This window comes from Mesoplodon bidens (assembly GCF_964165515.1).
Source record: "Mesoplodon bidens genome assembly, chromosome: 3".
In the NCBI taxonomy this organism is placed as follows: Eukaryota; Metazoa; Chordata; class Mammalia; order Artiodactyla; family Ziphiidae; genus Mesoplodon; species Mesoplodon bidens.
Window position 1 is genome coordinate 29,713,268 of NC_138178.1, and position 27,907 is coordinate 29,741,174.

Consider the following 27,907-nt stretch of genomic DNA (forward strand, 5'->3'; position numbering starts at 1 on the left):
AAATGAATCATCCAAAATCAATGTTGGATCCTCTGGAATGCCTTTCTTCTCCGGCTAACTCCTGCTCACCTTTCAAGTTCGAGCTTCCGTACAGGTTTTTTTAAGCCTTCCTTCCCCTCCTGTTGTGCTTTCTCTGTATCCTATAGTCCCATATTTTTTCTTCATTGCACCCAACTCTGGGTTATAATTAAAGTTGTACTTATTTGATTGATGCCCTCACTAGAATATAAGCTACATAGAGACAGGAAATATGTCTGTTCTGCTCATTATCATACACTTAGCATCTAACACAAATGCTGTAGGGGCTCAAGTATTTATTAAATGAATGAGTAATATTTACACTGTCCTCTAAATTTCCTTAGCAGTCTATACCTCCAGTTATACTCTTTCCTGTTCCTGGAGGTAGGGATTATTTATCATTGCACAACTTTATTAAGCCACAGACTGTCTTCATGGGGCTGTAGAACAGGAGGTATGTCAGGAACCTGGTTCCTGACTTTGAGCAGCTCTGGGTCTTGGCTTTCTCTACAGTATGAGGTTAAGGAGTTGGAGTAGATAAAGGTTTTCAAACTGCCCTGTAGAGCCATAGGGATCCTTAGGTAACTTTCCAGGGCTGCCTACTTGCAATGTCAGTTTAGAGGTTGTTGGAAGATTTTTAAGCTCTCAAATCTCAGATTCTGAAAGACTAAGCCTACCCTCAGAGAGTTCAAATTCTGGTGAAAACTGATTAATTTTTTTCTTGTCGGCTCCTAGGTTTCAAGGAGGACCTCTACTAAACATTTGCTAAATGCATATTGACTACAGGTCAGGTGCTGATGGGGGCCCTTACTTGGTAAGACAAAGCTCTTGTTTTTAGGTTGCTCCGTCCAACATGGGTAGTCACAGCCACACGTGAATAAATTGTGGCTAGTCCGAATGGAGATGTGCTGAAAGCATGCAACACACACTGGGATTTGAAGACTTAGTATAAAACAAGAATATAAAATGTCTCATTGGGCTTCCCTGGTGGCGCAGTGGTTGAGAGTCCGCCTGCCGATGCAGGGGACATGGGTTCGTGCCCTGGTCCGGGAGGATCCCACATGGCGGCTGGGCCCGTGAGCCATGGCTGCTGGGCCTGCGCGTCCGGAGCCTGTGCTCCACAATGGGAGAGGCCACAGCAGTGAAAGGCCCGCGTACCGCAAAAAAAAAAAGTCTCAGTTATATTAATTAAATATTGAAATATTTTGGATATACTAGGTTAAGTAGGATATATTATTAAAATTAACCTGTTCCTTCTTAATATGGCTAAATATTTAATATGGTTATTTAATGGTTTAATATTTAGTATGGTTACTAGAAAATTTTAAATTTCTTAGGTACCTCAGGTTACATAATTTCACTTGACAGCATTGTTTTATAGTTTATAATTTAGTGTGGTAGTAGTAGTTACACTTCTGAGCACTTACATATCCTTTAAGACCTAGCCTCTCAGGTGTAATCCCTGGCCAGTAAAAGCAGTTATCACTTGGAAGCTTATGAGAAATGGCAGAGTCACCAGCTCCACCCACCCCAGACCATCTAAGTCAGAGTCTGCATTTTAACTAGATCCCCAGGTGATTTGTGTGCACATGAACATCTGAGAGGCTCTGATCTAGATCACAGTAACAGGACTTTTGCTATCGCTCCTATTTTTTGCTTCTCTAATCTCACTGGATCCGGGATTCTTAACCTGAGGGACCTGGATCCTTATGGGGGTGGGAAGTCTACAGGTGGGCCCTAGGACTCTGTAAAATACTGAAACTTTATGTACATTGTTCATGAAAGGGTCTGTTTTTATTTTCATCAGTAAAGCAGTGGTTATGAAAGGATGCCCTCGTCAGCAACACTTGGGAACTTGCCGGCAATGAAAATGCTGGGGATAGGGACCAGCAATGTTTGAACAAGCCCTCTTGTGATCCTGATGTCAAAGGTTTGAGAACCACTGAATTAGAGAGGAAGGCAAAGAAGAGGGTCGAGCCACTTACTACATTACAGTCTGGTCAGGAGGGTGATGCTGGCTTGAATTGAGATTGGCATCATGTGAATTGGTTGGAGGAGTGCAGTGATGCAAGGTGAGATGATGGATGTGATTCTAGATGCATTGAAATGGATGATATTGACTAATTTCAAATGTTCATTGAATAATTTTCTATCTTTATGTTCAGCCCAGCATAAGTTTACCCAGAAAAGGGGCTTTGTAGTCAAGCAAACCTGAACTTGACAACTGGTAAAAGTAAATTCAACTTAAACAAACGTTTAAGTAATTATTTTTAACACACTGATTTTATATAAAGTTAAACAGTCACCAATGGATAGCCCACAGTATATGATTACCATGTGATACAGTTGTGTTTGTTTTAGTCTAGGGAAATGGACTAAATCAACAATTTATTAAAGGCAGTTTTTTTAAATACATTTATTAACCAATGTTAACACATTAAATGAACCTATATATTGCTAGTCAGAGCAGCTTACAAAATGCCAGAATGCATCATAGAACTGGACAGCCACGATGAATAATTACAATGTGCATAGTGGCTAAGCTCAACACCTTGATATAGCTTTATGATTGCAGAAAATTTTTAATAATGATTCCTAAAACAATCAATTGTAATTTTACCTAAAACTTTTACAAAACCAGGCCACAATCTCTTTTTTTAATTTTGTTTTTTTTTTTTAACACACAGTTTTCACGCTGTAGTAACTTGGAAATGTGCAACCGTGTCAACGGAGACAAAAAAGCCAAAGTAACACGAATCTTACTTTCATGCAGCTATCGGTAAATAGTACACACTCTGGAATGATTTTACACCAAAAATAGTTCCACAATAACTTGCTCTCATAGGGGTGGATCGAAGTTTTAAAACTTGAAAAACAATCAATCAGAGAAGGTTAAGTGTTCATGGTTACGTCGTCTCGCTCAGACCACGGCACCGTGGCAACACTGACAAATCACACAGCAACAAGGAGGGACCGAGAACGCCGAGTCCCTACATAATCCAGGTACGGTGCTGAAATGGGCTACTGGGCAGGTCCTACAAGCCATTGGGCACCACTGGGCAGTAGCTTGTCGATTAACTTGTGTCACCACCATCTGTAACAGCATCAGGACTAGATGGATGATTATTTCACAGAAGGCTCTTTAGAGTGACCCTGACAAACCTGGAGAAAACTTTTTAAAAGGTTTTTCTCCTGATTCTCTCACTTACATGGTGTGTAATTGCTTTAATAAATATCAAAGGTCTAAATAAATATTTACAAATTATTTCTCTAACCTTAAAAATAAATGATAAATGGGAATTTATTTTGACTTGGTCTAAGATCAGTCTTTGAAAAAACATAAATTGTGAGGTTTTTTTTTTTTTTTTTTGTAAAAAGTAATTTAAGTTTTCCTGGCTGTATTTTATATGTCTATGTATAAAAAAAATCATTATTCAACTATCGATCCATTCCTATTGGTAATGCTTCTTAATCCAGACATTCCGCAAAATACAGACTTTTTACAAATCACGGCATCTTTAATACAAGAAAATTAACATGCATTATTCTTCATTCTGTGTACAGTGGTGGAGTTCATTAGTAGGCAATGACCCACTACTACAAACATAACGGCTTCTGTGAAACTTAAGTGCTTTCTTTCCTTTCAGTATTAACTTACAATGTAAGAGGTGACACCAGATAATAGGCAATCAATCAATCAGATGATATTTGGGGAGGGAAGGGAAGCATTAAAGAAATTTATATGCCTCATCTATAATTTCGTGTATGGATAAAGGTAGTTTTTGGCTTTTTATTTTATTTTTGTTTATTTTGTTACAAGCACTCATGTTAGGACAAAGATGAAATGTGCAAACTTTAAAATTTAAATATTCATTTTCTCTAAGATCCAGCTCAGTAAAAGATTACCCCAGTTCCCTGCAATTTTAAACTACAAGATCAAAGCTAATAATTTGTTATAAAAGTTATATATTGAAAAGAAATAATGAAAAACACAATTGGGAAATATTTAAGAAAAAATATGCAGGACTAGCACCTGCTGTGTCAACCCTGTTCCCTAAATTCAATCAATCATATACCCACTGGCATAACCAATAGATAATGCCTTTAAACAGTAAATTAAGCTGAACAAAACCAGCTCAACAAGGTTAAGAAATAAATTTCACATCAAGGTAGTATGCTTTATTTCTGAAACAGTTCTGTAGTTCTTACATTCAGATCTATTTTAAATGTTTCTTTGTTAAACTCACTTGTATTCACCTGCTGTTTTTTAAAGATCTGTTGTTTAAAGGTTAAAATCTCTGTAAAACCTAAAAATGTTTTAAAATTTGCTGAAAATGCAACAAACTCTCAATTAAAATTTATTTAAAATAATACCCTCCACTGATGTTACTTTTACCCCCTGAAAAACTCCAGAGGAGCATTAACAAAAGATTTAACTACTGTGCAAAATTTCTTCACGAAAAGTGTTTAAAGGCTGGTGCAAAATGGGAAGCAAATTCTAAACAATTTTGGCTTCTTGGAAACAAAAACCGCTGTGTCTGAGAAGAATAATCGTCAGTGATTCTCCAGAAAGAACCAGCCTTCATCTTTTCCGGCGACAGGTGCGCTTGTGTTCCGCATGCCAGTGCTCCTGCTGACACTTGATTGAGCAGTAGGATGTGTTCCAGCAGCAGTGGTACATGGCCTCCTCCTCACAGTTGTAGCACTGCAGGCAAGAAACCATAACCAGCAGTTAAACATGGGATGAAATGCATAGGAAACCAGGTACAGTGATTGACAGACTTCTGAAACTGTGCTTTTAAAGCTCTTTCTGGCTCAAGCTTAAACTAGTATCACCAAGAACATCAGAACATGTTTTCTGTCCTGAACAGGTTGGCAGGAAACAATGGGATGGATGACCGAGGCTCAGCACGCAGTCCTTTGTCAGCAAACTCAAGCTTACTTGGGCACAGCATCAACTTTTTCATCTCCACTAGGTCATTCCTGTCAGCACACAAGCGTAAGTAATTTCTATTTTCTTAAAAAGGTCCTGAGATTCTGGAAAGATGATAGAGCAGAAGAACCAGGATCTACCTTCCCACCTGGACAACAGCTGTACTGCAGAATCTGTCTGAAGTAACTGTTTTGGAACTCTGAAGTCTACTGAAGGCTTGAACAGTAAGTTACGGTTAATTTTAGTCAATTTTGGCTCTTAGCACAGTAACAGCTACCTCTTCCCTATTCTCCACCCAAGCAGCTGTGAATGGAGCACCTTGTGGGAGCCAGGGTGGGCAAAAAAGATGTGCTTCTGGTCACAGAAATGGGAGGCTCAGAAAAGACCTAAGAAGACATTTAGTTTACACCTCAATCTGACCTTTGGCACAGAGACAGCCTACAACAATCAAAGAAACAAAAACAGCAAACTATGAGAAGGAGAAGAAAATGAGTTCCAATTACCATATTACTAGATTCAAATGTCTAGTGTTCAACAAAAAACCACAAGGCATACAAAGAAGCAGGAAAGTATGACAATTCAAAGGGAAAAAAACCCAAATCAACAGAAACTGGCCATGAAAAAGACCTACTGGCAGATATATTAGATAAAGACTTTAAAACAACTTTTAAAGAAGGTTAAAGAACTAAAGGAAAATATGGAGAAAGTCAAGAAAATGATGTATGAACAAACTGGAAACATCAATAAAAAGACAGAAACCAAAAAGAAAACGTGGAGCTGAGAAGTCATTCACTGAAGTGAAAAACTGACTTCAGGGATTCAAAGGCAGATTTGAGCAGAGAGAAGACAGGACAATGGAAATTAACAAGAGAGGTGAAAAGACTGGAGACCAAACAGGGCCTAAAAAGACCTGTGGGACATCAGCCAATGGACCAAGATATGCATCATGGGAGTCCCAGAAGGAGGGGAGAGAGAAATGAGCAGAGAGAATACTGGGGAAGTTTTTAGCCAGTATTCCTTCAATCTGATGAAAGATATGAATATAAATATTCAGTAACTCCAAGTCAGATGAACTCAGAGAGCCACACTGAAACATGCTGTAACCAAACTTTTGAAACTCCTGAGAGCAGCAAGAAAGAGGGGAGCTGTCGCACACAAAGGATCATCAATATGTTATCAGCAGATTTCTCATCAGAAATTGTGGAGGCCAAAAGACCTGATATAGTCAAAGTGCTAAAAGAAAGAAAAAAACCTGTCAGTGGAGAATCCTATATGCAGCAAAACTCTCCTTTGTACCTGCAAGAAGTACTCAGGGGGTCCTGCAGGTGAAATGAAAGGACACTAGACAGTGACCTGGAGCCACGTGGAGAAACAGAAGATCTCAACTATGGTAAACACATGGGCAATTTTAAGAGCCAGTACTATGGCTTACAATGGCTTGTAACTGTACTTTTTCTTTTCTACGATTTAAGAAACCAAAATTTAAAGAAAAAAAGTTATTAGTATAAAAGCTAGTATTACTGTAAATTAGTTTGTAACCCCAAATGTTTTCTCTACATAATTTAGGAGACTAATACATTTAAAAGAATTTTTAATTTATATTTTTGGGCACACAATGTATGACGATGTAATCTTATAACATCAGCAATTGAAAAGGATTGAGATGGAGCTGTAAAGGAACAGATTTTATATATGTTATTAAACTAAAATTGCTATAAATTCAAATTAGAGTCTCATAACTTTAGGCTGTTAAATGTAATTTCCGTGGTAACCACAAAGAAAACTGCTATAGCATATAAACAAAAGGAAAGGAACTTAAACATTTCCCTACAAAAAATCAACTAAACACAAAAACAAGAATGCAGGAAATGAGGGTCAAAAAAGTTATGGGGCTTTAAATTTACACAGATTAAACTCTCCAATCAAAAGACACAGATTGGCAGAATGGATAAAAATGCGTCTATAATATGCTGTCTATAAGAGACTCACTTAAGACCTAAAGACACAAATGGGCTGAAAGTGAAAGGATGGAAAAAGATATTCCGTGCAATTTGGAACCAAAAGAGAGCAAGGTAGCTATACTAATTTCACACAAAACAGACTTTAAATCAAAAAAAGGTTACAACAGACAAAGAAGGACACTATATATTAATAAAAGGTTCAATGCAGCAAGAAGACATAACAATTATAAATATTTACACATGTAATGACCACTAAAACATAAGAAGCAAAAACAGACAGTTCTACAATAATAGAGACTTCAACATCCCACTCACACTAAGGGATAGAACCACCAGACATAGGTAAGGAAATGGAGGGCCTAACACAATAAACCAACTAGATCTAACAGATATACACAGAGCACTCTACCCAACAGCAACAGCACACATTCTTCAAGTGTATGTGGGACACTTTACAAATTAAGTCTCAACATATTTTAAAAGGTAGATATCATACTAAGTATCTTTTTTGACCACAATGGGATAAAATAAGAAAGCAAAAACAAAAGTAAAACTGGAAAATTCAAAGTTGTGGAAATTTAAAAAAACACTTTTAAACAACCAATGGATCAAAGAAAAATTTAGGTTATGCAGTGAGGCAGTGCTCAGAGGGAAATTTACAGCTGTAATATCTACCTGAAGAAAGATCTCAGATCAGCAGCCAAAAAGTCCACCTTAAGGAATTAGTAAAAAAGCAAGTTAAAGCAAAAGTTAGCAGGAGGAGGAAGAAAAAAAAAAGATTAGCACAGAGGTCAACAAAATGGAGAAGAGGAAAATAATAAAGAAAAATCAATGAAACCAAAAGTTGGTTCTTTGAAAAGATGAACAAAGTTGATAAACCTTTAGCTAGATGGACCAAGAAGAAAAGAGAGGACTCAAGTTACTAAATGAAAAATAAAAGTGGGGACCTTACTACTGATACTACAAAAATAAAAAGGATTGTAACAATGCACTATTAACAATTATACACAACAAACTGGATAACCTAGATGAGATGGACAAATTCCTACAAACCCAAAACCTACCAAGAATAAATCTTGAAAAAATCTGAAGACCCATACTAATAAGCAGATTGACCTATTAATCAAAAATCTCCCAATAAATAAAGCCCTGGACCTGATGGCTTCTCTAGTAAATTCTACCAAACATTTAAAGAGCTGTCAAACCTTCTCATACTTTTCCCAAAGATGGAAGAGGAGGGAATATTTCCTAACTCACTCTGTGAGTCCAGCATAACCCTGATACCAAGCCAGACAAAGACACTACAAGAAAAGAAAACTACAGATCCACATGCCTTATGACCATTGAGATAAAATCCTCAACAAAATACTAGCAAATGGAATTCGGCAGCATATTAAAAGAATTATACACCAATGATGTGATGCGACATATAAGAATCAATCAATGTAATATGCCACATCAACATAATGAAGGAAAAACCACATGGTCATCTCAGTCAATGAAAAAAAAACATCTGACAAAATTCAGCACGCGTTCATGATAAAAATACTCAACAAACGGGAACAGAAGGAACTACCTACCTCCACATAATGAAAGCCACTATGAAAAACCCACAGCAAACATCATACTCAAAGATCAGGAACAACGCAAAGATGCCCACTTTCACCACTTCTATTCAATATAGTACTAGAAGTCCTAGCCAGAGCACTTAGGCAAACAAGAAATCAAAGGCATGCTAATTGTAAAGGAAGAAGTAAAATTATCTTTGCATATGATATGACCTTATATGTAGAAACCCTGAAGACTCCAGAATGAAGTTGCTAGAATAGATGAATTTGGCAAAGTAGCAGGATACAAAGTCGATATACTAAAATCAACTGCATTTCTATACACAAACAATGAACAATCTTAAGAGCAAACTATGAAAACAATTCTATTTAAAACAGCCTAAAAAAACCAAAATGCTTATGAATTAACTTAACCAAGGAGGTGAAAGACTTGTACAATGAGAATTGAAAGAAATTAAAGACAACATAAATAAATGGAAACACATGCCATGTTCATGAATTGGAAGACTTAATATTGTTAAAATGTCAGTACTACTGAAAGTGATCTGAAGATTCAATGCAATCCCTATCAAACTCCCAGTGACATTTTTAGTAGAAATTGAAAAACCCACCCAAATTTTCATATGGAACCTCAAGGGACCCCCAAATAGCCAAAACGATCTTGAAAAAATAAAACAAATCTGGAGGAATTAATACATCCTGATTTCAGTACTTACTACAAAGCTACATTAATCCAACCTGTGAAGTACTGGCATAAAGACAGACATACAGACCAATGGAACAGAATAGAGAGCACAGAAATAAACATATATATGGTCAACTGTTTTTTGATGAGGGTGCCAAGACCATTTAATGGGGAACAGATAGTCTTTTCAACGAAGGATGCTGGAAAATCTGGATATCCACGTACAAAAGAATGAAGTTGGACCCTTACCTAACACCATATACAAAAATTAACTCAAAATGGGTCAAGGACATAATTCTAAGATCTTATTGTAAGATCTAAGACAATAAATCTCTTAGAAGAAAACAAAGGACAAAAACTTCATGACACTGGATTTGGCAATGAATTTTTGGATATGACACCAAAGGCACAGTTAACAAAGAAAAAAACAGACAAATGGCACTTTATGAAAATTATCCATAGAATAAAAAAGCAACCCACAGAATGGGAGAAAATATTTGCAAATCATGAATCTGAAAAGGGATTAATATCCAGAATATATGGAGAACTCCTAAGACTCAACTCAAAAAATGGGCAAAGGACTTGAATAGACATTTATCAAAGATACAGGAATGCCAATAATCACATGAAAAGATGCTCAACATCACCAGTCATTAGGGAAATGCATATCAAAACTACAGTGAAACACCACCTCACACCTATTTGTATGAGTACTATCAAAATAAAACAAGAGTTGGTGGGGATGTAGAGAAATTGGAACCCTGGTGCATTGTCATGTGGGAATGTAAAATGGTACAACTGCTGTGAAAAACAGCACGGTGGTTCCTCAAAAACTTTAAAATATAATTACCATATAACCATGCAATTCCACTCTGGGTATATGCCCAAAAGAACTGAAAGCAGGATCTCAAAGAGATATTTGTACACCCATATGTTCATAGAAGCATTATTCACAATAGCTAAACCATGAAAGTAACCCAAGTGACCATCAGTGGGTAAATGGATAAGCAAAAACGTGGTATATACATGCACTGGAGTACTATTCAGCCTTAAAAGGGGAGAAACTTCTGCAATACACTGCAACAGGGATGAAACTCGGTGCCATTATGCTAAGTTAAATCAGCCAGTCCTAAAAAGACTGTGTGATCCACTTATAAAGAGGTGCCAACAGTAGTCACAGTCACAGATACAATGTAGAATGGTAGTTCCCAGGGGCTGGGGGAGGGGAGAACAGGGAGTGACTGTTTAATAGGTAAAGAGTTTCAGTTTTACAGGGTGAAAGAAGTTATGGGAATAAGATGGCAGTCACGTTGCACAACATGAGTGTATTTAATAGCACTGAACTGTAAACTTAAAAATGATTAAGACAGTAAATTTATTTTACCACAGTTTTTTAAAAAGGCTCTTCACCTCATATTTCTTTCCATCTACCACCCCCATTTTTCTCCTCCCCTTCCCAAACATCTTGGAAGAATTACCTACACTTGTTATTTCAGATTATTCTCTTCCCCTCTTTTTTAAGCCCACTGCAGTCTTTCACCTGTGCCTTGCCACTGAATACGCTATTATCAAGGTCACTTATGGTCTAAAACCAGTGGTTAATTCTCAGCCTTCATCTTATAGGGCAACGTCTGGAGAAGTTTTGATTGTCATCACTCAGGGGGTGGGGATAGAGGCTTAGCTGCTGCTAAACATCCTACAGTGCACAGAAGTGTCCCCAATTTTTTGGTCCAAATGTCAGTAGTACTCTGGTATATTTCCTGTGATTTTACTATGTCAGCAATTGTGACTTCAGTGAGGTTACTATTTAAAAAGTGTGGATAGCATGTTTTAATTTTGGAAGTAGCTGTAATAGTCAGATTTGGGTTTGAATCTTAGATCTGTGCTAATTAATCAAGTGAGTTCAGACCAAGTTTATTTAACTTCTTAGTTTCCTCATCCTCAAATAATACTTCAGGCAGCACCATCCCTTCTATTACTTAATGCATTCATTTTGTATTTCTGCCTTTCTTTGTGAATATATTTAAAGGATGTATCATTCTTACTATGTTTCTCTTGATTGTATGCCATCTTAACATCCACTTTTTGGGTATCTGACATACCTACATACTCTCTTGTCCTACAGTACTGTACTGCTTCTTACAATAATGTAAGATTTAACTATAATACAAGAATAATTCTAAATCTTACCAGTCTACTAGAAACGATATACGAGCAGAAGTAGCTTAAGAGGGTGAGTACCAGCTCTACCGACCAGGTTTCTCATAAGCCTCAAATTCCTTATCCAAAAAAATGGGTATAAATAAAAGCAGTATGGTTTGGCATAAAAACAGACACATAGATTAATGGAATAGAATAGAGAGCCCAGAAATAAACCTATGCAAACATGGTCTATTAACTTATGACAAAGGAGCCAAGAGTATACAATGGGGAAAGGACAGTCTCTTCAATGAGTGGTATTGAGAAAACTTGGGCAATGACGTGCAAAAGAATGAAACTGGACCGCTATCTTACACCATACACAAAAATCAACTCAAAATGGATTGAAGACTTTAACGCAAGACCTGAAACCATAAAACTCCTAGAAGAAAACATAGTGGGTAAGCTCCTGGACATTGGTCTCGGCAATGATATTTTTTTTGTTTGACACCAAAAGCAAAGACCACAAAAGTAAAAATAAAAAGTGGAGCTACATCAAACTAAAAAGCTTCCGCACAGGAAAGAGAACCATCAACAAAATAAAACAGCAACCTTGGAATAGGAAAAAAATATTTGCAAACCACATATCCCATAAGAGATTAATATCCAAAATACATAAAGAACTCATACAACTCAGTGGAAAAAAAAACTCCCAATAACCCAATCAAAAAATAGGCAGAGGACCTGAATTGATATTTTTCCAAAGAAGATATACAAATGGCCAACAGATACATAAAAACAGCTCAACATCACCAATCACCAGGGAAATGCTAATCAGTATCAGTGATAAATCACCTCACAACTGTTAGAATGGCCATCATAAAAAAAGACAAGTGTTGGTAAGGATGTGGAGAAAAGGGGAAGGAACCCTTGTGCACTGTTGGTGGGAATGTAAATTGGTGCAGCCACGATGGAAAATAGTACGGAGGTTCCTCAAAAAGTTAAAAATAAAACTACCATACTATCCAGCAATTCCATTTCTGGGTATTTACCCAAAGGAAATAAAAACAGGTTATCGAAAAGATATCTGTGCTCCAACGTTCACTGAAGTATATTCACAATAGGCAAGATATCTATATACAACCTACATGTCCATCAATGGATGAACGGAATAAGGAAAACGTAGTGTGCATGTATGTATATATATTACTACACTCTCACACACACACACACACGCACTGGAAGGTTATTCAGCCACGAGTTAGGAAGGAAATGCTGCCCTTTGTGACATGGATGGGCCTCAAGGGTATTATGCTAAGTAAAATAAGTCAAATATCGCATGGTATCATTTATATGTGGAATCAAATAAATAGATATAATAATTCAGCTATTTCATCAATAGTAAACTGTTATAAAAAGCAGTATTATAATTCTTTATTTTAGCCACCTCTTCCTATTTCCTTGATTCATGAGTAAACTTATGGGAACTTCCCCTTATAAGTCTAGTGTCTACTTTCTAGCTTTCTCTCATCTTTGCATGAAGACAGAATTATAGACATGGTGTTGGGGCATTCTGCCTCATAAGATCTTGAGCATAATTCCATCTAGTGATATTTATATTTCATCATTCATCTGTTTTTCCTTCTAAGTTATCTTCATATATTCTTCTAAGTTATATCTGTTTCTCTTTTCCTTCTTGTCAAATCTTCATCAAAAATTTTAAAATGTTTATTTTCCCTCATGAAACATTTACATATATTTAAAGACTCTTTTCAGAATGTAGTCTGGATCAAATGAAGAATCACAAAACTTCATACAGTAATTCATCAAAATTAAAAGCAAGTTATGAGCTTTTGGGAACAAAACTTTGTCCACATAGCTCAGTCAGTTGGCAGAGAAACATCTGTATGCTCAGAAGCTGCTGATCTGGGCGGAAGATAGGAGTCACAAACAGGGCATAATAAAAAATGAACATCTGTCAGTTTTTCAGTTAAGAGACCTGTGAGATGTTACTATCATAAAGTAAAAGTAATCGATTTCTTTACTAGAACCTAATGTATAAATGTTAAGTGCAGTAAAATCTGAAAATCCTTAGTTTGCTATTACGATACTTACATTTACAATTTTACAAGTTAGATATTACCTGTCAGGAGTTACCAGCAAAAGTCAGGGCCAGCCCACTTATCAAAATAAAATACTTGCATAGATGGAAAAGTTATATAAATCAGTTATACTAAATATGTTATGTCCCAAAGTATCATAATCTCAATTTAACAAAATAATCCTGAGCAATACTCAGTAATGTGGGATCTGGAGTTTAAAAAAATTTTTTTAAGTTAATTAAAGTTGACAATTTCACATCAGATCTTATTTCAGGAGTAATTTTTGCATATGCCACATATATCTTTCTGAATTAATTTTCATCATACCTATGGTATATTTTTCAGAAATCAGATTCTAAGAAAATAGTGGTATTTACCCACTGCTTCTTCTTGGTCTGAGAAATTAGTTGTTTGTGCTGTGTTGCTAGCTTCTTGATTTCTTCTACAAATTCTTCTTTACACTTTTCCTTTACTTGCTTACATTTTCTGTCTATCTCACCCTGCATATTTGCTACAGCTTTATTTACAGCTTGTCTTTTTTCTTCTTCCATTTCAGAACGCAGCTGAAATGAAAAAAAAAGTTAACCCACAATATGTCAGCTCATAACTTACACAGACCATTAAGCAAAACCTTAATACATAGTTTCTACTTAACTGATGTACCTCTTGCCTTTATTTCATTAAGGGCTATAAAATATTTTAGATGAGAAAAGTGCTACTGTTAATTAAAATATTACAAAAAGATATTTTATTATACTCCTAGTTTTAAAAAGTAGCTACCTGGTTGATGCCTAAGTGACAGAAGCTAAACCACAATAGGAAGACTATTCACTTATCCTGCCCAGATGTCTGAAGGCAACACTGGCGGTGGAGGCTGCGTTACCTTTTCTAGAGCTTCTCGTACAACTCTTTCAGTTTCTCGCTTGTGATCAGACTTCATTCGGTCTTTAAAGTCATTGAAAATTTTGGTGTATTTGTCGTGGCACATGCTTTGACACACTCCGTCACTGGTGGTCTGGGTGCTTCGATGCAGCATTCTTGGTGAAGAGGCACTTAACTTCTTGGTCTGAGTTGATACAGAAACTTTTTCGATTGGCTGAGGCATCGTGGGGATTTCCTGGCTGGAACTTACTGCTTCTGTTTCAGGCTCTGGTTCCTAAAGGATAAGGAAAGTGCTATAGAATTCACTAGTTCAAGAGCAAGCTCTATTAGGAGAAAAACAGAGTGATACACCTAAATAGCCATATAAAAAACTGCAGTTCAAAAACCATGTAAGAAAATGGAAAATTGTTTTGTGTATTTTACCACAATTAAAAATAAATTAATTTTTAAAAATTTAAAACACATGCAATTAGTAGGTACAATAATTCTAAACAGGAACTTCATTTACAATTACATATCAATATTATGGTTTTTCTTTTCAAAACAGACTAAACAAAAAAATTTATCATACAAAATCATTATCAATTTATAGTCATTTCTTTGGTTTAGATTCTTTAACAAATATCCTAAACCACTTCTCACTGAATATGTGTTAGGATTTTGCCCATATTTACCCCTGATTTTAAAATATGCATGGATTATATAATTTTAAAAGGCTGAGCTCAGCCATAGTTTCCTCCAGTTTTTAAATGTTGGCCTCATTGATTTGTTGGATAAACACGTTGTTTTTTATTAGTGCTATGAGAAAATATCAGAGTTCTAGAAAATACAACAAAGTGCCCTCCCACTTAGCCAGCCGTGGTCCCTGCTGTTTCACTGGTAAGGAGACTTGCAGCTCCCGTGTGTTCCTCTATGACGGGAACAGTGGGAAGACTCGGTCCAACTTGGTTGCTACAGGTTGACTGACAGCAATGCTTTTCGCAAGGACCTGTGAGGAGCACTGCCTTGATCACAACTGTGAAAATATTTCCTGTTTCAATTGCCACCTGGACACTGCAAGGCAGGCAACTTACTTCTTTTTTGGGTTCCACACTTTGATTACGTCGTCCTTTCTTTGTTCTCGGTTCTTGAGTGACCTTTAGCTGTGGGCATCATAAAAGTAACAGCACATTATTCCCGACACTATGAAACACTTCTCTGTTGCTAAGACTAGCCAGGGGACCCACAGGTCAGGGGTGAGCACTTGTTCCCTTTCGCATTAGCTCTTTCAAGACCACGTGGTTGGCACTCACAGAATGATTCCTCTGGGCCGAGGGCTTGAAAGAGCTAATGTGCTGGTAGAGTCAGGATCAGGGTTGGTGGTGGCTTCCGTGTATTGGAACTGGTTCTGGTTTCTTTCGCAGAGCACTTTACAAATGTTACACGAAAGGAAGAAGAAAAGTCAGAATCTGCTCATTCCAGTGAGGAGTGTGCGCTGACACCTGCACATTCAGAACAAGAACCGACAGGCTCTCACTGGCGCCTCTCACCTGCTCATTACTGGTAGAGGAGATGCTGGATTCTGCCTCCTCCTCCCCTCGGTCCTCATTCTTAGACTTCCAAAACCTCCCTTCACGAAGGAAGCGCTGATGCAGCTCCAGCTCATCACAGGCCTTCTTCCAGCCCATACTGCGCTTAACATGCAGCCGGTGAACGTTGACTGTGATGTCCTGTATGTTTTCAGAAGGAATCCAGGCCCTGTGAACAACATTGAAAGGGATGGTTAGAAATTTCCAAAATGGGAGGGACTTCCCTGGCCGTCCAGTGGTTGAAACTTTGCCTTCCAACACACGGGGAGCTAAGATTCCACATGTCTCGTGGCCAAAAACCCAAAACATAAGACAGAAGCAATATTGTAACAAATTCGATAAAGACTTTAAAAATGGTCCACATCAAAAAAAAAGAAGAAGAAATTTCCAAAATGGGAGAAACTCTACCAATTGTTAAGTACAATTTGTGGCTTGAATAAAAACTCTTACCAAGTAGAAAATAGGTGAAGTGACATTTGTTTTTCACAGTCATCAAAGCGAAGTTCTCAGAATGGGAGTGATTCACAGTTCCTTTTAAAATGTTCAATATCTCATTGTTTTGAATACTGTAAATTATTCAAAATCTAGCTATTTGCATGTTAGAACTATAGAATCATTTGTAAATGCCCAGAAATTTTTATGAGACACTTACATACAAAATGAGGGCATCTAACAACTATTATCTAGTAAGTCATTACATCCCTATTCATCAGATGAACCATGACTAACAAATGGAAAACTGTTTGTATCATTCAGCAACCAAGTACTCAACTGCGGACACATAAGTTGATCTAAAACTACATTTGGTTCTATTGGGAAGAATGCTAGAAATTTAAGAAAATTTTTCTGGGTGCTAATTGCTTGACTGGACTTAAATTAGTATCCAACTCAACCAGGGCTTACCGTGTGCCAGTGGAAGGTACCACAAAGCATACAGTGCGTGGGACCTATGACTGTTCCCGCCTCATTTGACAGCTGGCAGAGATGCTGCCAAAAATGGGGTTAAGGAAAGCTATTAATTAGCAGCTGGAACCCAGTGAGGGTCCTCACTGCACCTAATTTATTAGGTTGGCACTTCTATATACATTGCCACTGCCTTTAACTGAGAAACAATGATAAAACAGTGCAGCACAGAGTTGAGGTGACTCTGGGGTACTCTGGAGAGGAAGAAGGTTTCATTTGGCTGTGAGTGGTCACAGGTTTCATTTGGGCTCCATCTTGAAGGAGGAGTAAGATTTAAACGGGACCATATGAGGGGAGGACTTCTAGGCAGAAGGGATGTCACAAATGAAATAAGAAAATATAAGGACATGTGAGCCACAGTTAGTAAGACATTTTCTAGAGCACAGGGTACAGGCTGGGATCCAGCACTATGAATACACAGATTTGCTCTTTTCAGTCTTATTAGGAGTTTCAGAAATACTAGACCTATGACTGTTCTGAAGGGATCTTACCGAATCCCGGCACATGTGCCTAAAGCCAAAAATGTAGACTTCTAATTTGCTTGTACAAACTAAGCTGTTTGCTTTAGAATTTAAAAGCACATTTTAAATATATAATAATCCATAGTTATATGGTAATGATAACTGAAATTGTTAAATTTGAACTTATTTATAAATATTACATTAACAGTGTCATCTGACAGTGCTTTATTAGAAACCAAAGTAAACTACACTTTGAAAAAGAGTGCAAATAAAATTGTGCTTGTGGAAGAGTTCCTTGCCATTAGATCTCGTATTTATATTATATTTACTCTTTCAGTCAACAAACATTTATTGAGCACCTATTACATACCAGTCAATCAATAAAAGTGTTAAAACACTTTTTAAAACCAGTATGCTGGGCTTCCCTGGTGGCGCAGTGGTTGGGAGTCCGCCTGCCGATACAGGGGACACGGGTTCATGCCCCGGTCCGGGAAGATCCCACATGCCGCGGAGCGGCTGGGCCCGTGAGCCATGGCTGTTGAGCCTGCGCGTCCGGAGCCTGTGCTCCGCAACGGGAGAGGCCACGACAGTAAGAGGCCCACATACCGCAAAAAAAAAAAAAAAAAAAAAAAAAAAACAGTATGCTTTTTGAGAGAGATTTCTGTTATAAGCAGTGCTGACTACCTGGAATCAACTTGTGACCTAGGAGAGAATCTTATTCCCTTGGATATATTTAGTCTATTGAATCTATTTAATCTACTGAATTTATTCAATTTATCTACTACCAGCTGGAACCCAGTGAGGGTCCTCGCTGTGTCTAATTATTAGGTTGGCACTTCTACATACATGGCCACTGCCTTTAATCTACTGAATTTAATCTACTGATTTAATCAACTGAATCTATTCTTAACATGAGACTTAAGGCTCAATGCAATTCATAAAAACATTCCTATTCTCTCTTAATCATCTCCATTATTGTAGATAATCAGATTTCAGTTTTAAAGAGTATCATTGAGCATGCAATCTGACCTACACTAAAAATAAAAGGCAAACTGCACCCCAAAATTTACAGTAAGTTTAATAAAAAGAGGTAAAATCGAATCTGGCTCTACCTACACATCTGTCAATCCGGAATTCTCTGAATATATGCACAATAAAATGGCTCAGTGATATGATGGCAAATGAACCCAAAATGCCCCCCTTCTTTCTTCCCTGTGCCATTGCTCCCTCCAACTACAGGCAGCAGAAAGATTTAGCCCTGCTGACAGTCAGACCCTATCAGCTACTTTTTTTCCTCTGACAGGCAGAACCCTGCATACCCTATGAAAACCCTGCCTGTACTTACCAGGACCACAGGCATCTGCTCCCTGAACATTACAACCTGCTCAGGGTTCAGGGTCTAGGGAGGGAGCAGCATGTTCTGGTGTGAGCATACAGAGGGACTAGTCCAAAATCATTTATTTGCTGAAATTTTTTTTCTCCCACCTAAGTGTAGAGACATGATAAAATGGCTAAAGAATATTTATTGTATTTATTCATGGTGATCGCTGCATAACAATGTGGTATTTAATACCACTGAATGGCACCCTAAAAAATGTTTACAATAGTTTTTAAAAAGTATTTATTAATGAAAAAATGAAAATGTATTTATTAATGAAATGAAAAATGAAAAAAGTATTTATTAATGAAAACTTCCCACCAGGGAAGCCCTAGAGTATCATTTTTAAGGTATGTCTCCATCATTCACTTGAAATATCTTGCTGGTATATTGTAACCAGGAAAAGCAAATGAAAAAGATTCATAGTAGGGCTTCCCTGGTGGCGCAGTGGTTGAGAGTCTGCCTGCCGATGCAGGGGACGCGGGTTCGTGCCCCGGTCTGAGAAGATCCCACATGCCGCGGAGCAGCTGGGCCCGTGAGCCATGGCCGCTGAGCCTGCGCGTCCGGAGCCTGTGCTCCGCGACGGGAGAGGCCACAACAGTGAGAAGCCCACATACCGCAAAAAAGAAAAAGATTCATAGTAAAACTGTATTTATAGTAAAATTGTAGATCTTTTATTTTCTAAAATAAAGTCCTCAGAGTCCCATCTGTCCATAATTTTTTTAGATAAAATCTTCCAAAAAATAAGAAGTCTGGGGGAAAAAGACTCTGGAAATGTAATTTTCTGTTTTAATTCCCTCTTCAGATGACAAACTTACTCTAAGGACCCAAGTAAATCAGCTCAAATATTCTTTTAAAATATTTTCTGCACAGTATATACTGAATGATATAAAACAAACTCACTCATATTATTAATAAAATACCACTCACGGTTGAAGATACTATAAAGTTGTTTTAAAATTAGTGAAAAAAGAAAATATAGGAAAATTCTGATTATCAGATTGTTCTCATCTAGTAGTATGGTTTTTAAAAATAACTGAATTCTTCATTTTTCTAAATTAACTGTTTATTTAATGAAATTTTTTTAAAAACTAAGTCACATTTTTCCCTCATGTACATTCTTAGATCATAACATCAACACTCTCCTGTACTCCTGAGTTGATTATTTTTGTCTATGGCTTTGACAGAACATTGAAAGTACGGTTGAAACTACCGTAATGATATTACAATTCTATGCAATGAACACATCCTGAGAAGCCTTCCACTTAACTCCTAATACGGATTCAATCCCACCATTAACACGCTTCTGAACCCAACAGTGTCAACTACTGAAACTGTCCTGTTTAGTAACCATTATCTGAAATACACCTAGAAATACCATGTATAGAAAGCACTGTTAGGTGCCCAGTCAAGTTATGTGCTGATTTGTTTTTTAATTTAAAATACACTTCAGAGCTTCCCTGGTGGCACAGTGGTTAAGAATCCACCTGCCAACGCAGGGGACACGGGCTCGAGCCCTGGTCCGGGAAGATCCCACATGCTGCGGAGCAACTGAGCCTGTGCACCATAACTACTGAGCCCGCATGCCACAACTACTGAGCCCGTGAGCCACAACTACTGAAGCCCGCAGGCCTAGAGCCTGTGCTCTGCAACGAGAAGCCACCGCAGTGAGAAGCCCATGCACCGAAACAAAGAGTAGCCCCCGCTCTCTGCAACTAGAGAAAGCCCGCATGCAGCAACAAAGACCCAATGCAGCCAAAAATAAATAAATACAATAAATTTATAAAAAAATAAAATGAAACACAGTTCCCACAGTTTCTAATGGCAAAGCCCACAAAGCACTGGTAAAGCAGGACTGGGCACCCCCCACGACTCCTGGAGGCCCAAGGGTGATGGCTGCACATGATTACCTCTGGTGGTGGTGACCGAAGAAGCGGACGTCAACCTGATTGTCCTCTTTCTGCATGACTTTGGCCGGCCAGAATCCAAAACCTTTCATTTTAGCCCAAACCAGTTCATGATTAGGTATCTGGAAATAAAATGTTTTACCTTGTCATACTACTTTTAAAGTATTAAATACAAGAATATCATTAATACTGAACTACTCAGTCAAGCATAATCCATTATTTTGAAAATATTTCTTTTTCTAACTCCTAAGCACACAGAACTAACACCCACCCCAGGATTGACTGATTTTGCCTCTAAGAAAAACACCAAAAAAATTAAAATTTGCATAAGCAATGTGGACCTTCATTTCGCAGAAAAGACAGTAAAAAGAATCTCTTTATAGCCTGTGGCATCTGGAATGAAGCCAACAGTGTAACAGTGGCAAACAGAACACCCTAACTTTGCTTCATGAAATACAGTCCAACCCTGGGAGCCTATAAGAAATGGGAGAATTTTAGGCCCTCCTCCCAATCTATCAAGTCGGAGATGCAAATTTTAATGAGAACCTCAAGTGACTGAGGAGCACATTAATGTCTTGGAGAGTAGGGGCTCTCAGGCAGGCTCTTACACCATGGCCAGGGGTGGGTGACTGCCCCTAGAACACTCCTTGAAATCATGCCATTTTAGGGGAAATCACACAGGTATAAGTATATATAAAGAATTAGATTTCTTGTGAGAGAATGAGAAGAAAAGCAAATTTTTACTTTATGTATTAAGGGATTCAATGTTTATTCCTACTCTTGAGGATCCTCATTTTAAAGTCAGAAATGGATACTGATCCCAAGTTGTTTTCCCCATGTTTCAGTTTTTATACTCATTAAAACCATACATACTATGACACAAAGAAAAATATTTAGAAGGATTATAATTTCAAGCAAATTGGAAATAAACTTCCTTAGAGTAAGACATCAGACACTTACGAGGTTAAAAAAAAATCTCAAAATTTTACATACACAAGGATAGCAGAACCAATTGTCAGGACGAGCATTTGATAAATAGAAGCAATTCTTGCAAAGTTGTAATTCATCCAGCTGAAAAAGAAAATCAACTATTTAGCCTACATAAAATACACACATGCATAAAACTATATAAAATAGATCCATGCAAATTAACATTCTCTTTCATGTATACAGTCTCCAGTTTTGTTCCTTAGGCTTAAAATTCTAATTTTCCAATGAATAATACCAGAAGAGCCTGCCACTTTCTTCTTGGAACCTCCCGAAGGTCCCAGATTGCACTTGGAATAGAGGACAGATTCCTTAGGGGGCCACTGCATCTGACCTCTGCTTCCCCAGCCTCACTGACACCTTTCCAGTTCAGCACTCAGATTAAAGGCTATTTCCCCAGAAATGTCTCTTGATCTACCCATATAAAATATCCACTACCAATAAAAGCAGTCCCTACTTTGCCTCATTCTCTGTCTTAGTGTTATTTTCTTTCATAACATTTTTTTGTAACTTGTAAAGAAACCTATTTTGTCTGTCCTTTTCTTGAGTCTCCCTCTTCAGAATACAACTGTATGAGCAGGAAGCCAGCATCCTGATCCCCATTTTATTCCTCCTAACACAGCACATGGTAGACACTCAATAAACATGTTTAATGAATTTTTAAAAAGTCATATTTGAAATGGAATCAAGAAACAAAACTTTTTATATAAATTGAGACACTTTTTCAAAGACAGTATGGTTATAGATGAGTGTTTCAAATAAGAGAGACCACCCAAAAAATCCTTCCCTAAATATATATTTCATTTATTGTATAAATATGAATGCTGTTGTTTGGATGCTTTTTTGCCTGTATAGTGTAGTAAGAACTCAAATTTGAACCTTTCATTCACAGAGGGTAATGTTTATTGAGTGCCTGCCCAGTGCAGCACATTTACATGTAGTTATATAACTAATACTCTTTAGGGTAGTTAAAGAGGAGAAAACAAAGTTTCCTTTTCTTCTAACTAGTAGAAGTTACTTAGTAACTAAATTTAACTCCCAGGATTTCTCTGAAAATAGTTCTGCCAGAATTCTTCCCCCTCTGTTTGTGTTATTTCCCATGTATGTCATACATGGAAATAAAATTATATTTAAAGAAAATGGCAAAATTAAAATGTACATATCAGAGTGGAATTCTGAAATAGATTAATGTGGAATATAGCAAGAGTTTAGTTATTAGGCATGGATAGTACCTCATGACATGTGTCTTTATAGAGCATCCTTGCTATGTCAGCTTGCTCACTGTCTGCTGTAATTAAAGACAGGTATCTATTACCAGTGATCTAGAAACACAAGACTATCAAAATTAATACAGCCGTTTAAATTTTCTTTCATTTTTAACAAAAGTGGACACATACCATTTAAAATAAAAACGTATATTTAAAATAAAATTAAGGCAGTAAAAGAAAATGCTATCAGCAGCTTTAATTTTATATCCAATATAACATAATACTCTAGGTACAGAGGGACCTCTTTCATTACTTTTGAATGAGGGGATATTAATGCGAAAATTCAAAAGTAATCGAAGTGCTTATAAAAAGCCTTTCAACTAAGTTTATATATAAAACTATGAATATTATTTAGTGTAACTAGAGTTCTGCTTTTGGCCAGTCAATTCTATAAGCTATAACTGCATTACCAAATATTTTTAAGTTTAAACCCTAACATTATTACTTACTTACAGACCATTCAGGTATTGTTTTAATGTAATATTTTATAAAAGATATTTCTCGACATGGAATGTAAATGGTATGAATTTAAAAAACTACACAAAAGAAAAAACCAAAAAATATTCAACCTCCATAGAAAATCACTGTGTTGTGGAGAAGCAACTGAGCATCAGCTTTGAACTCTTCGTAACTTCGGTACTTCCCTTCGTTCACTTTCTGCAGAGGGAAAACAACAAAATGGCAAAGGGTTAATGGTGAAAACACCTGTCGGCATTACAGCGTTAGAGTGTAGGAAACAGGCGGATTTTCCAGAATGGCATTACGACTACTCCTGTGTCCCATGGTACTGACAGAATGTACGTAAAAGAAACCCACAACTCCGTCTGCAGTTAGACTATTACAGGATGGTGAAGTGTGCAGAGCCCACATCCTGCAGCCACGTTGTCCCCGATATTTATTTACTAGTATGAACTCTGCAGCGTGAACACCTCATTCTGTAATAACAAAAGCTGCCGCTAAGCACTGTAAATAACGAAAGCTTTGGTCAGTGGGGTTGATGAGACCCTAACTACATATCTACTATTTTTATAACTCAAGAGAATAAAAATTGAAAGAGGAAAGAGCTGTTAGCCTCTGTGACAGTTTACCGTTATCATAAAGAAGATACGGTATAATTCTGAATTGGGATTAGGTGCTGATGTATGAACAATTTTAAAGCCCTAGGAGGTCCTCTATGCACCAAGGCAAATGATGGTTCTGTCTGGCATCAAGGGTCACAGGGCTCTTTTACGAATATTGATATCTGAACTCCACCCTGAACTTCTCATGGCCTTGGGCTCGCAGGTGCTCAGGCCTTGGCATTGTGCAGTGCTCCCAGGCTACCTGCCTATACCCAGGTGGGGACAACCGCACCCCGCAGTCCCCAAGCACCATCATAGCTTGTATTTTGGTCTAGACTGTAAGCTCCTGAAAGCATGAAAATCATGTCTTCCTCTTCATTTTCTTTATGGTGCTTCTGCTCAAGGTCAGCACTTGCTAACAAGGCACCATCAGCCCAGCCAGTGTGCTCCATGGACCCAACAGGATCAGACTGCAGAACGTGGGGAGGGGCCACACAGGGAGAGGGCAGGGAGGGCAGCTGAGTTCTTCATTGTTCTCAGAGGCTCAGAGTCAGGAAAAGAGGCTATGCCTGAAGCCACACAATCTAGGGGTAGGAGGTAAAATTTAAATTGCTTGTTTTTATGAACAACCTTCATTTATCCCTTTCTTCCACTGAAATAATACAACACCTTCATTCTTCCTCAGCTATTAAGCAGATTAAGAAATGATAAGATGATGGGGCCTCCCTGGTGGCGCAGTGGTTGAGAGTCCGCCTGCCGATGCAGGGGATACGGGTTCGTGCCCCGGTCTGGGAGGATCCCATATGCCGCGGAGCGGCTGGGCCCGTGAGCCATGGCCGCTGGGCCTGCGCATCCGGAGCCTGTGCTCCGCAACGGGAGAGGCCACAAGAGTGAGAGGCCCGCATACCGCAAAAAGAAAAAAAAAAAAAAAAGAAATGATAAGATGATTTTAAATTATTCCTATGGTCTCCCTATTATGGCCAACCATAAGATTTTAAAACTTCAAAATGATACATAGGTACAGAATTAATAAATCTGCAAAGCTAACTGGAAACAGGTCAAAGTGTTCATTGGATTTTACTTCAATTTGTAATTAAATATTAACAAACCCATTAATGATCCTCAGCTAGAGTAGGTAAAAATAAGAACTTCATTAAAGAAGGATAAAGTTTTCTAGTTAAAACTTTGTTTTGTTCAAGTGCATGTCATTGTGTTTCCCAAGATCCTAGATCAGTTAGTTCTATGTTCTAAACTTCCCTTGAGAGAAACTCCTAAGTACTGCTTCTAAAACTAGGAAACCACATCCACATGTTAATTACATCTGGAACATTACACTGACCAGGCTACAATACATTTTCTTTAAGCAGCAAGTGTCAAGAATCAACAGGCTGCTGAAAACCAAGCCTCTTAAAAGATGACCCCTAAAGAGCACTAGAGGGAGTGCATGCCATTCACAAGGGCAGCTGCTCAGGCAGGAGGGCGGCAGGTGCACGACCAGGGCTGTGCTGTCAGGGAGCTTTACCTCCTGAATGGCAGGGACGTCGACCGCCGAGTGCACCAGCCGCCGGTACATGGGGTGTTTGTTGTCCTTCCCCTTTTTATTAAGGTCAATAGCCTGAAAGGTCATGAGACACATCAGTTTAAACGTGGCTAGAGAGAGGGGTAAAACATCAATTTCTAAACAACAAGTACTTTAGAACTTAATGAAAAATGTACATGCACTATAGTTTAATGTGGCATTCCTTAAGGTTTGAATAGAAAGAACAGTTATTTTGGAAAATTCAATTTCATTTTAAACACTAATTATCAATGAAAATGTTCATTCTGATAAATGGAATTTTAAAATATAAATGTTTCTAATCTAATACAGCTAAAGAAATGCCTGAGTTGAAAACAAAGACAAAACAAATTTAAAAGCCTTTTATAGAACTATTTACTGCACAAAAGAAACGGGACAGCAGTGGTTTCTACCCCTCATACTGCTCTATGCATATTTGTTCCTTGTCAGTCACTAACTTTTAAGGAGTAAGCCAGAGTGAAATATATTCTGGGCGATTCTGAGAGCCCCCCTTACAGGACTCACCCTCTCCTTCATGCGGGAGACGATGAACCTCAGGTACGTACTCATCTCCTGCTTGTTCGTATTTTTCTTCTTGATGCTCTGTTAAAGATAGAAAAGGCCAAGATAAAATCTGATCATTTATAAGTCTATATTCTTGTAAAAGATGTCTCTTATATAAAAGATAATAGTATGTGATGATTTTCTTAAAATATGTACTATTTCCAACATTATCTGATGCCGAAAAATCTTCAAAATTTGCATACCAAAAACAGCATTTAACAAGGTAGGAATCGGAAAATATTATACTGTCCTTGACATAATAACTTAGAGAACTATGCATTTTTTTCTTTTCTTGATGTTTAAAACTTCAACCAAATTTCAGATGAAAAGAAATAATAACAATAACAATAATGATATAATAATGATATAATGTAGAATCGCTTATTTTATTTAAAAAATCAGTGGCTGAAATCCTTTAGGGAATATTTGAAAATAGCAATATTGAATGGTGAATTTCAACATAACATTATTCTCTGTTAAAAAGATTATTAAATGTCTGTGTCACAAAGGAATTACATACACTGCAGCACACACATCTACATAACTATTCTAAAGTGTCACGGATCTCTTCAGTAATAACTCCAATTTCTGTTAGTCTTGCCTAAAAGCTAATTAGGTTCCTTCATTTATCTCTCAGAAAATTTAACTTTACATGAAGAAAAAAAGACAGGATTTTTTAACTTTTATGTCATTTCTAGACAGCTAGGAAACAAGGACCAATGTTCCCGTTTCCCTTGTCAAGGTTAATATACCATGACAGACACTGGACCATAAGTAGACTGCACCGCAGAGGACTGAGTAGGTTTGGGCCACTATTTAATAGACGCTGTAACTTTTTCAGGCTGCTACATTGTGAGTCTCTACCCAGTGGTATTGTTACTTACTCCCAAAAGAATTTTATACACAGGAAGTCATCTCAATATGCTAAGTACAATGGAAGAAGGAGCAAAAATTTCTCATGTAAATGAGAAACCTTAGCTATGGCTTAAGCAAACTGATTATACATACACAACATTAAAATATCTGCACAAAAAGTGGAAAACTGTTTTCTGAGCTGGAGACTTACTTTCATACACTTCATGTTTGACATGATCCCCTCCCTTCCTCCTCACCTGGATTCTTTGGCAATGCAGTCACTGCTCTCCTTACTCAGCTTTATTCTACGACCTGTGCAGTTTTATTATGGAGCAGTTTTTCTCAACCCCGGCCATACCTCAGATACACTGGTGGACTCCCATAAAATGCAGCTGGACTCCACCCCTGAGCATCTGAATTGGAATTTCTAAGGGAAAGTTCGTTCATTTACTGTTAATTCCTCAGGTGGTTGTGACATCTGGCGAAGACCAAGTACCAATGGTGTAGATGTGGAGTTTAAAATGCAATGACATTTCCTGAACCCCAGGTTTCATAATCTCTGGGGAAAGGGACTTTGATGTAGCTTGTAAATTCTCATTTTAAACAAAATGCCCAGTGAGTCCCAGGCACACAAACACATGAGAACTATTAACTGCTCCCTCCTGTAAGCCAGAGTAAAACAGTGGACCTGAAACACAATCAGCTATCAATGCTTTTGTGTAAACATTCTTGCTAGCATGGCCATCCCTCCAAGCACTGCTTTCTATACTAAACAGCTTGATGAGCTGTTGGATATAGGGAAGAAAGGGTAAGAAGGCCAAGAAGGCTTTTTCCTCACCTCTTGGGAAACCTATATTTCCTTAAAAAGAGAGGAGAATAAAAACAAATGCTTCCAGGGAGTTTCCTGGTGGCCTAATGGTTGGGGTTCCGGGCTTTCACTGCCGTGGCCCGGGTTCAATCCGTGGTTGGGGAACTGAGATCCTGCAAGCCGCATGGCATGGCCAAAAACAAACAGACAAAAAAACGAAATGCTTCCAACTACATGCTCT

General features: G+C 37.7%; 1 protein-coding gene across 13 annotated transcripts in view; it reads right to left on the reverse strand.

Moving 5' to 3' along the window:
* Positions 1-2,393: 2,393 nt before the first annotated feature.
* Positions 2,394-27,907, reverse strand: part of ZMYND11 (zinc finger MYND-type containing 11) — a 127,882-nt gene continuing 102,368 nt past the window's right edge. For 8 of the 13 annotated variants that reach the window (XM_081227756.1, XM_081227753.1, XM_081227748.1 and 5 more), the window contains 11 exons: positions 25,965-26,042; positions 25,404-25,496; positions 23,390-23,477; positions 22,785-22,840; positions 21,559-21,636; positions 20,569-20,687; positions 15,818-16,025; positions 15,362-15,430; positions 14,290-14,562; positions 13,784-13,969; positions 2,396-4,723 (listed from right to left, as the gene is read on the reverse strand). In XM_081227756.1, coding sequence (XP_081083882.1) covers positions 4,601-4,723; positions 13,784-13,969; positions 14,290-14,562; positions 15,362-15,430; positions 15,818-16,025; positions 20,569-20,687; positions 21,559-21,636; positions 22,785-22,840; positions 23,390-23,477; positions 25,404-25,496; positions 25,965-26,042 — 1,371 coding nt within the window. In that variant the 3' untranslated portion in view covers positions 2,396-4,600. Of the gene's footprint in view, positions 4,724-13,783; positions 13,970-14,289; positions 14,563-15,361; positions 15,431-15,817; positions 16,026-20,568; positions 20,688-21,558; positions 21,637-22,784; positions 22,841-23,389; positions 23,478-25,403; positions 25,497-25,964; positions 26,043-27,907 lie in introns of all 13 variants that reach the window. The other 5 variants (XM_081227752.1, XM_081227749.1, XM_081227760.1 and 2 more) reach the window with 4 other exon arrangements.